Genomic DNA, 10,072 nt, shown 5'->3' on the forward strand with positions numbered 1-10,072 from the left:
GCCGATAATGATATCGAGAGTCAATTAGGAGCCAAGAACGTTGGCGTGTTTTCACGGTTAAAGCTTGTTCCGTTTTTTCTTTTTATTCTACCGCGAAAATCGATTCATCTTGTTCGGCCCGCTGGAAAGAATTATTTATACCTTCGTTTCAACGACGATTTTCGGCGTTTGCTCGATACGAGCTGACACGTTCGTTGATCGCAAGAGCGAGCCTCGAATCATAGAGTTATTCTCGCGCGAAGATAAATTTTCTAGAAACGATGATTGGAATTAGAAAAAGAGAAAAGAGAGAAACAAAGATAGAGGGAAACGAATTGATACGAAAATATACGAGGGCATAAAAAAAGAAGTGTTATTGTTTGCGATAACCTTGTGTCCGAAACGACAGCGATAAATAAATATAGAATTTGTCGGGATTAACGTAGACGAAGTCGGATAAAGGTGGAAAGGAGGAGGGTAAACTACTGGCGCTTCTCGTCTTCATAGGAACCTCCCTTGCTCTCACAATTCCACTATCTCCGTTCGAAAGCGTCGCTAACGAAGATTTATCGGGGTCAGCAACGAGTTACGAGAGATAAAAGCGGTAGGAGTGTATCGGATATGCTCGTCCCGGCGCACGGTTAAACGAATAGTAAACGCAACCCAGACGCAATCTCGAAGCAACCTCCTTTGATCGGAAGATGCAACGTCTGAGAATCAAGACGGGCGACTCTTCGTTAAGAACGCCGATATCGCGGATCCTTCGTTCGTATAATTACGTTCGTCGTTGGAACGCGGCGATTATTATTGTTTACTCGGATACAAATTTATAGGCGCAATTCGTAATTTTCCAAATCGTTACGATCGACGATTAATTATTATCGACGCTATTAGTTCCCGGAAGTTGTGCATATTACGTTGCAACTACACATTATTACGGACAGACACCGCGAATAGATTATAAGGAAATTGCCGCCGTTGCGTCATTATACCTTTTATTAAAGAAGAGAAAAGCAGACATCGATCAAGATTCGTCTCGATCGAATTTCCAAAGATTTCGTAATTAGCATTACTTCGAATTTCACTCGGACGTAACGTCGACAACGGATATATTTCCAATCGCTCGCGAAGAAGAAAGTATGTCGTAGAGAATCTTTCTTATATCGGCGATCGCAAATATTTGTGGTCGGTCTGTAAAGGAAAAAGGAAAAGAAGCGGAAAGAAGGAAATAATTTGATAATTTTCTTACCGGGTCTCGGTAAAGAAGTCGACGGTCTTCGGGTTGGTATTTTCGACGCTAGGTGACAGCATACGCCGGACGAAGCCAGACGAGCGCAACGGCATTAGTCATCGTATCGCGCACCAGGTGGTAGCTTTTTCCGAGAAATCTTAAATCGTCGATCGCCATTGTCTTCGAGTTGCTGATAAAATCAAAGATTACTTATCGATCGCTCCCACGCACGCACTCACACACGCGCATTTCTCTATGCGCTTTTTTCAAACGCCATGCACACGCTACGCGACTGGATATTCGACGAAGCACTTTGTATGTTTTAGGCTCAACGCGATAAAAAAAAAAAAGAAGACAAGATTGATAACGAGCGACGAAACAAGAAACGTAACAAAAAGCGATCGAGAAAGAGTTTATCGCGACGAATGCGCGAACGACGTCAGGATTCGCGCCACTTTTAGGTTACCGGACAACGCGAATTCGTTGAGGCGTTCGTTGTTAACGTCGATCGAAGGTTAAAGTCGTCACGAGGCATAACACTTTTACTTTGCCAAGTTAACGCGGGAGGATATCAATCGGCTGCGGTACTCTTCGCATTCGCCAAAGAAAATTTCAACGGCTTTACCGCTTCGCGTCGAAACCGTGCTCGCGGTAAATTCGAAACTAACGAACTTGGCCGAACGAAGTCGACTCGGTAAGCGATAGAAGAAAGATGGCGCTACTTCTCGACAGAGTCGAACGTAATTGCGACACGAGGATCGACGTATCGAAACGAGGTACTCGTATATCGTTCGAAGGAAGAAAAAGAAAGAAAAAGTTTGTCTATCGAGGGAAAAAGAAAATTTGCGTGCGACAAAAGGAGGCTCCCTCTGTCACCGTCCGTCCTTGTCTCTCTCCCTCCAACGTTCCTCGACATCTTCAGAGCGCATCGACTTCGTTTTCTCGAACGAGTTTCGACTCTTTGCAGTCGATAGCAATGCCTGCCGTATTTCTGTCATCGTTGCACTTGTGATGTGCCTCGAGAGATCGTCGCGTACGTTCTATTCGCTCTTTGTTGCATTCATCGTCAAGAAGTAGGTCTGTTTGTTGGCACGAGAAACGAAAATCGAGGTGGTCTGTCAACGCGCTTCGCTATAGCGTGAAAAAGGGGGAGAGGAGCATCGTGCGACGATCGGCTTCGAGCGTTTTTATCCGAGACGAGATAGTAAGACAGCTCGGATAAAATGAAGTGACCATAAGGAAGATCGAGGGAGGCAAACGTCGACGTTATTCCCGACGGGTAAAGAGCGACGAAGATCTCGAGTCGGACAAACGAGGGTTCTCGAAACGGACGTAGTCGTCTCCAGCGAAGCTTCACCGTGTCCCGTTCTTCCATAACGAGTGCTCGAGAAAGTAGTCGTCGAGCGTGTCAACGTCCTCTCTTCCGTCCGTTATTTTTCTTGGAGCAATATCTCGAGCGGTTTGCGACTCGTATCCGGTCGTGTACGAGATAAACTCGCAAAGACGACCCTGAATAATGCGGCGAGAAGTACGTCTCGCGATAAAAGAGCGTGCATCTCGGAACGATTCCAAAAGATTTCCGTGATCTTCGCCGCCGACGTAAAGAAACGGATTCGTAGGAGGATCGAAGAGGGGACGAGGATTTCGATAGCGCAAAAGGGGCGAGAGAGGGGAAGGATTTGAAAGAGAAGGACGAAAAGGGAGTGGATAAAGAGGAGTGAGAGAGCGAGCGAGCGAGCTAGAGAGAGAGAGAGAGAGGGAGAGAGAAACGTCGATCGCGGTCGTAGGACGATGTTGGCCTTCCGCAGCGCGAAGGAAAATCTCGTAACCGACGCAGTGACGTCGTCGTGAGGGGCTCGTCTCCTTGATACCCGAGGCACGAAACGTGCCGTTTCTTCGATGTCGAACATGTTTGGCTGTCCTAGAGAGGCCGTGCGAGTCAAAGTGAAGGTACGAACTTTTCTTCTTCGACTTTTTAACCTTATACTTTCCCGCTTTTTTCTTTTTCTCCCCCCCCCCCATCGCTTCGCCAATGCTGCCTACGCCATTGGGAAAATTGTTGTTCTTGAGAGAATATTCACGATACGTGGCTTAGCCGAGTGCAATAATCGAAAACGGCGAGTCCTGCGAATCGGATCCTTCGTCGATTCGTCGTTTCCATGCGAGCGAGAAAGATGGCCGGTTAACGACGCGGAGTTTTTCCTTTTTAACTCGTTACCATCCAGGAAACGCGGAAACTCTCCTAGGAGAGTTCCGACCTTCGCTAAAGGAAAATATTTCGGTCGTATCGATCCGCTCTCTTACCTTCGTGCGCTCGCCAAGGATCCGAAATTAGCGCCTCCGCGATACTGCCTACCATTATCGCCACCCTCCCACCGAGCTGCGTCAACGCGTAAATGGAAAGCCTTTTTTGGGAAACGAGTTCTTTGAGCGCGAATGCGTCCACCTCTATGCATCACTCCTACTACTTACGTTTTATTCGGCGTTTTATCGAGGACGCGCAATTTTAACCGCGCTTCTTTTCGCAATGCGTCCGTCCGAACGAATTGCGAAAGACAAAAGCCGTCGTAAAGATAAAACTCGACGACCGTTCGAACCCTCGACTCGCGATCTCCGATTAAATCGATTCGGCGATCGAGGCTACTTGGCGGCAACCACGTCTAGTTGATCTAGGATACGTTTCTTTCGTCGCTCGAAAAACGTTCGATTCCCTGCACGCGCCTAATTATAAACTCGTTAATCCTTATCCGCATCGACGGGAACGTGACTCTTATGTAAAGAAGATCAACGGGATTAAGACGATTCTTTAAAAGGATATCGAATAATTTCTCTTTCTTTCTTGCGCAGAAATGCGAGACCAGGCACCAACCGGAATATCGAAAATTCAGCGTCGATCCGCAGATAACGTCGATCGAAGTTCTTCAAAGTATACTCATCAAGGCATTCGATATCAAAGGGTGAGCCGCAACGCGACGATTACAAAAGTATCGAAATAAGATCTATGTTTTAATCGTACGGGTTATATCCGATATGTGTTATATCTTGGATGTATAGATACATGTTATATCTGAGCGTGCTAACGAAGGCTCGCTTCTCGAGCAAAGATAATTACTCTTCGCTCAACGAGTTACAAAGCGACGCGATAAAATCATTGGATTCGAGACGTACCAATTAAACGTTTCCTTCCTCTTGCAGGGAGTTTACCGTTTCGTATCGAGCGATAGACGATTATGGCTCGGAAACGTATCTGTTCCTTCTCTCCGATTGGGACTTGGACGCCGCGTTCATCAGGTAAGCGCCAGATAATAATATTCTCAAGACGATAATCGAAACGATAAGACGAACGATGAACTTTCTCTTTCTCTCTCTCTCTCTCTCTCTCTCTCCCTCTCTCTTTCTCTCTCTCTCTCTCTCCGTTTCGATATCTCTAGTGCGTCGGAACCTTACCTCTATCTGCAAGTGAACCTAAAGCCTTTCGGTGAGACAGGCGATTGCGATTGCTACTGGGAACAGAATGCTCAAGAAGTGGCAACGAGACAGCAGGAAACTGGCGGCTTTCCTTATAAAACTCCCAAGTTACCCGGCCTCATAATGAATAAGGCGAGTATCGTTTCTTTTTTCTTTTTAACTTTTGCCGATCGCGTAACGTATCGGCCCTTGTTATTCCCATCAACGTCGTTCCACAGATGGAAAGAACCTTAAACATGGTGCAGCGGGCGTTGGGTAACTTGAGCGACGAATCGTCGCACCAGCAAAGTGTTCAGCCTCCTAGGCCACCTCTGACGGACGCGGAATTTCGCCGATTTCTAGATCCCATCGGTCAGGTGATACACTCGAAAGAATTGAGGGCAGTTATTTACTTCGGTGGGATCGAGCCCAGTCTTCGAAAAGTCGTTTGGAAACATATTCTCAATGTTTATCCGGAAGGTATGTCCGGTCGCGAAAGGATGGATTACATGAAAAGGAAGGCCCAAGAGTATCAAAATCTTCGGGAGAGATGGCGAGTATTGGTTCAGAAAGGTCAAAACGTTGGCGACCTTGGATACGTTACCAGTATGGTTAGAAAAGACGTTCTCAGAACGGACAGACATCATAAATTTTATGGAGGTTCGGACGACAATCAAAATACAGCCAGCCTTTTCAATATTTTGACGACTTATGCTCTTAATCATCCGAGCGTCAGTTATTGTCAAGGTATGAGCGACCTCGCGTCGCCTCTTCTAGTTACCATGAGGGACGAGGCGCAAGCCTACATTTGTCTTTGCGCGCTTATGAGAAGATTGAAGGACAATTTTATGCTCGACGGCATCGCGATGACTACGAAATTTGCTCATCTTGCCGAAGGTAAGATATTTACAACGCGTTGCGACATTCTTTGGTGTTACTTTCACGAGCGACTTTTTCCCTCAGGTTTGCAACATTACGATCCAGAATTTTACGCTTATCTAAAGTCGCATCAAGCGGACGATCTTCTATTTTGCTATCGCTGGCTTCTATTAGAAATGAAACGAGAATTTGCCTTGGACGACGCACTGAGGATGCTAGAGGTTCTCTGGGCCGCACTCCCCGCCCAACCACCCAACGGTGAACTAAATCTCGCCGAAGTACCCTTCCCACCACCTTCGCCACCGCCCAGTCCAAATGTAAAACACATTCGCGAGAACGCTTACACGAAGGTCTGTGCGATTAGGCGACAAAGTTCGTCGGCTTGCATAGCGGCCAATGGAAAGCGAAAAAATATCAGCGTCGAAGAATCTGGGGTACAACCAGCCGCGGAAAGAAACGGCGACGTTAAGAGGTGTTTTTCTCGATTATGATATTTTCGAGATAAAAATGATTCGTTCGAAATAATCGATTGTTATCGTTCGCAGATCCAATTCTCCTTACGAGACGTCTTCGGAGCCAGAAAATGATTTGACCTCGACCAAGAATCGTAGAAATTCCGAATCGACGGAAAAATGTTATAGTACGGATTCTTTAACCGGAAAATCGAAACGCGTTAATCTGTTGGAATTGAAAGAAAGATTATCTCTTCAAAGTAGAGACCAAAATAAAGGTACCGAACAAAATGATACGCCGGAAAAAAAGTGTGTGCGCGTTGTGAAAAATTTGAACGAATTTTTAAATTTCACTAGCCTGAATCGAAGTAAAGTAACGCCTAGCGATGCCGAACCAGAACTTAGGTACGCCTTGTACGATGTACTTACAACTTGCGAGGAAGCGTAATTGATGTTGTCTTTCTTGTTTCTTTTTTTCTTTTTTTACACGATGTACAGGCGAGTTTCAAGCGAGAGCGGTGTTCTTAGAGTTCTTAGGGACGAACCGAGTTCACCGGACGATCCAACAGATTTTTTCCCAATGACTACTTCGATGACAAGAGAATTAAGACTGGAATTGGAGTCTCTCGATCGGCAAGTTTTTGGTCCTTCGCCACCGAGCGAGCAACAATGTGATTGCGTTCTCTCGAAACGAGAAAGCGAACTAGCTGAAAGTGAAACGGAAACGGAACTAGCTAGGTGTAGTCCAGTGGCGGATGTGTTTGTGTGGGAAAATCCGCTACATACTTTGCAACAAAAGCATCATCCCGCGACTCCGGATGAGCAAGCCGATCTCGAATACGACGGAGAGATATTGGAAGATCAAAACGGTGTCAAGTCTGTAACACCTATCAGATTGCTTAAACGAAATGCAAGGTTGCCTATGATTTGATCATTATTTAAGATATGCAGTATTTCGGATTTGATAAGAATAAATATCAAAAATCAAGCGATCTCTCTTTCTCTCTCTCTCTCTCTCTCTCTCGCTCTCTCTCTTTCTCTTTCTCTTTCTCTCCCAAGTAGTAACGCGTATGTACGTGCATTACAGATCTGAATCTGCGTCGGATAGCGAGGGTACGGAAAGTTGGCATCAAAATACGGAGGCACCTGAGAGTCCGACGAAACAACCGGTTCAAGAACATTGCGAAGAAGCGACGGAGCTCACAAACTTGATCCCGGCAGGAACCAGCGAGGATCAGTCGGGAGAGAGTAATCTACCGCCGCCGCACGAATTCGGTGGTGGCAATCCCTTCCTAATGTTTTTATGTATTACGTTACTGTTGCAACATAGAGACTTTGTGATGCGGAATCAGATGGATTACAATGAAATGGCCATGCATTTCGATAAAATGGTTCGACGACATAATGTGATTAGAGTACTTAATCAGGCAAGACAATTATTCGCTGGTTATCTCAGAAGACATTCCGCGACGTCGGCTATCGGAAAGTCGGACTGCGTGAACGTTTAAAAAAAAATGTAGCATATTTTTCCCTGGAGCTCTTCCACTGACAAGTACGCGACGAATAACATGTTCTACGTATTAAGTCTTTAAAGGGTTTATACGCGCACGTACCTTGCGCGAGAGCGCGCGTATCTATGCCAATAATTAACGTTTCGTAGCACTCGTTGATTGAAAGCTCCCTTTTTGCAATATTTTACTCGACACGAAAGACTCCAACGAAGAGACGCAAATATTTGTCGCGTATATAAGATGTATCTAACATTGACGCGCGCCTTGAGACGGCATTCAGCCTTAGCCGGCGAATGGCACGCGTTGAGCCCCGTTACGGCGTTCGCTTACGCACGACACCCCATATCTCGATACGAATGCACGATACCACCGTCAGCACCGCGTCGATAAACCCTTTCGGCTGTACCTCGAATTAGGATTAATCCCTAGCTTAAATTTGTAAAGTATCTTTAACTACCTTAGCGGCTACATCTTAATTTGTTCTCAAACGATATGCTTGAGAAACGACAATAAAGTGCATTTAATTTTATCTCTATCTTCGACTCGTAGACGATCTTTGTCCTTTCAAGAAGAACGAAAATGTTTCTGTTGTCATATTTTTAATATTAATTTATTTATTTATTTGAATCAACAAATTAGAAACTACAAAATAGTCTATCGCATCTAGATAACAATGCTGTTATTATTTAATTAAGTATTTTAATATTATGCATCGTAGATGTGATGTTTTATATATCAGATACTGAAAAAATTTAATTAAAGTATAGGAAGATTATCGTTAGGGAATTTATTTTCGCCTATTGGATCCACCGCTCGACAGCAACGTCAAGACTCTCAGAAAGATATTCAGCGTGTCCAGATAAATAGAAATAGCACTGAAAGAGAAATGTATTTGGTTAATTTATGCGCAACGATCTAATTTCTTTATCTTTTCTCTTCAAAATTTACTTACTTTTTTATTGGATCGTACGGTCTTATACTCTCATCGTGGTGCACAGGGTGTACTTGTGCACTCCTTATAATATGCTGAGTGTCGTATAAGAGGAACATCGAGAAAAGTATTAATCCGCCGTATATAGATAGAGAATAAAGACTAGCACCCAAAGCAGTAGTAGGTGGTAGGAAAAGCGTTCCTAACGAACTAACGAATACAACTCCCAAACCGATAGAAAGAGGTCCTGCCATCTTTAAGAATTTATCGCTAGGTGCACACATCGCTACCGTCGATAATCCACCGATTATGCCAGAGGTGTACAAGGCGGCTCTCGTTAACAACGGGCCACCCAAGAAGCATATCGGTGCTATGACAGCACCTATCACACCGGTATGAACCATCCATGCTAGTTGTTTCATACCCAAGCCTTCCTTATAAGGGATACTTTGTGCCACCATACCGCTACCGATCATTGCAATCATTGTGCCGATAACAGCCAGCCATCCTTGACGAGTTACCAAATTCATTACTGCTGGGGATCGTAAACATAAAACAGCGGATGCCGCTGTAATAAGGACGGATCCACCAAAATACATGTAAGTCGTTCTAATCCTGTCTCTTACGTATTGGGGCCAAAAGCTGCACAAAAAACGAACGACGACGTTAACTCGTGATAAATCGAAGAAGTAGAATTTTTCTAACTTGCATATATATATATATATGTATATGTACGTACTGGACTTGATCTATGGCTCCTGCCTTGCTATCGAGTCCCAATCCATAGTAGCAAAGGGAACCCAATCCAAATGCGGAAGCACCAGCAAGTACGACTTTTCCAACGTTAAATGCTAAAATATTGTTTTTTAATAAGTGGATGGTTGATGAAGGAGACAATGAGAAATTATTTTTTCTAATATCGTAAATGCAAAAATTTACGTGTCTCGGTAGCTGGTTTCGTCAATTTTTCCGCAATAGTTTGGTTTCTACGTGCGGTTCTCGTAAAAGCGGTACGTCCATCATTGGCGAACAATCTCGAAGGTTGAATTTTAGTTAACGTTGGTTTGGGAACAACAGGAGTTTTTATAAGACTCACTAAAGTCGGCGAGAGGCCGGCTCGACAAACTCTAGCTAACATCATTTTGTTGAATTCACTTATTCACTCGTATTATCTGTCATACGAAAAAGAAAAGAGTTTAAACCTGAAACGTATAAAAAACGTACTTAACCAAATCCGTTGAAAAAACCTACTATTCGTCGTACACACTTTTCTTACGGACGATTTGCTCGATTCCAATGGGCGAGTAATCAAAATTGATTGTTAAAAACGATAATTTATAAGCAGCTTAGCTACTAATATTTAAAAAATTGTCGAAGTTACTTACATGACGCAACAACGGTGCAACTGTTATTTACAAAATCGAAACTCTGCGACGACCTAACGATTTTACTGTTTCTGACTACTACGTGGCGCTCGTGTTATTCATGACACATGCGTAATAACTTATGCAACTTCTAGAACTTACTTATACTTTAATTACTTAGATTATTTATTTGTAATCAACGCTTAAGAGAACGATAGTTTACAGCATAAGTAATTTTACTTTGAGCATATATAATCGAAAATATAAATTTGTATAAT

At 44.0% G+C, this 10,072-nt stretch overlaps 2 protein-coding genes across 6 annotated transcripts; one reads left to right on the top strand and one right to left on the bottom strand.

Annotated features, from left to right (window-relative positions):
- The first annotated feature begins 1,998 nt into the window (after positions 1–1,998).
- Positions 1,999–8,028, top strand: LOC127070297 (TBC1 domain family member 25). The gene is made up of 9 exons (XM_051008049.1): positions 1,999–3,160; positions 4,058–4,167; positions 4,406–4,501; positions 4,642–4,810; positions 4,897–5,554; positions 5,621–6,008; positions 6,082–6,393; positions 6,487–6,903; positions 7,076–8,028. The coding sequence occupies exons 1-9, from the start codon at positions 3,110–3,112 to the stop codon at positions 7,494–7,496; spliced, it is 2,622 nt and encodes an 873-aa protein (XP_050864006.1). The 5' UTR covers positions 1,999–3,109; the 3' UTR covers positions 7,497–8,028.
- Positions 8,029–8,093: 65 nt separating this feature from the next.
- On the bottom strand, positions 8,094–9,960 carry LOC127070322 (growth hormone-inducible transmembrane protein-like). Of its 5 annotated transcripts, none has more exons than XM_051008125.1 (5): positions 9,816–9,960; positions 9,370–9,602; positions 9,170–9,281; positions 8,452–9,072; positions 8,094–8,374 (listed from the first exon to the last, which is right to left on the bottom strand). In XM_051008125.1, the coding sequence occupies exons 2-5, from the start codon at positions 9,569–9,571 to the stop codon at positions 8,287–8,289; spliced, it is 1,023 nt and encodes a 340-aa protein (XP_050864082.1). In that variant the 5' UTR covers positions 9,572–9,602; positions 9,816–9,960; the 3' UTR covers positions 8,094–8,286. The 5 variants fall into 5 exon arrangements, with proteins under 5 accessions (XP_050864082.1, XP_050864080.1, XP_050864084.1 ...); XM_051008123.1 differs by having other exon boundaries at positions 9,370–9,632; positions 9,816–9,945; XM_051008127.1 differs by having other exon boundaries at positions 9,698–9,862.
- Positions 9,961–10,072: the final 112 nt, after the last annotated feature.

The sequence above is a fragment of the Vespula vulgaris genome, chromosome 18 (assembly GCF_905475345.1).
Source record: "Vespula vulgaris chromosome 18, iyVesVulg1.1, whole genome shotgun sequence".
NCBI lineage: Eukaryota > Metazoa > Arthropoda > Insecta > Hymenoptera > Vespidae > Vespula > Vespula vulgaris.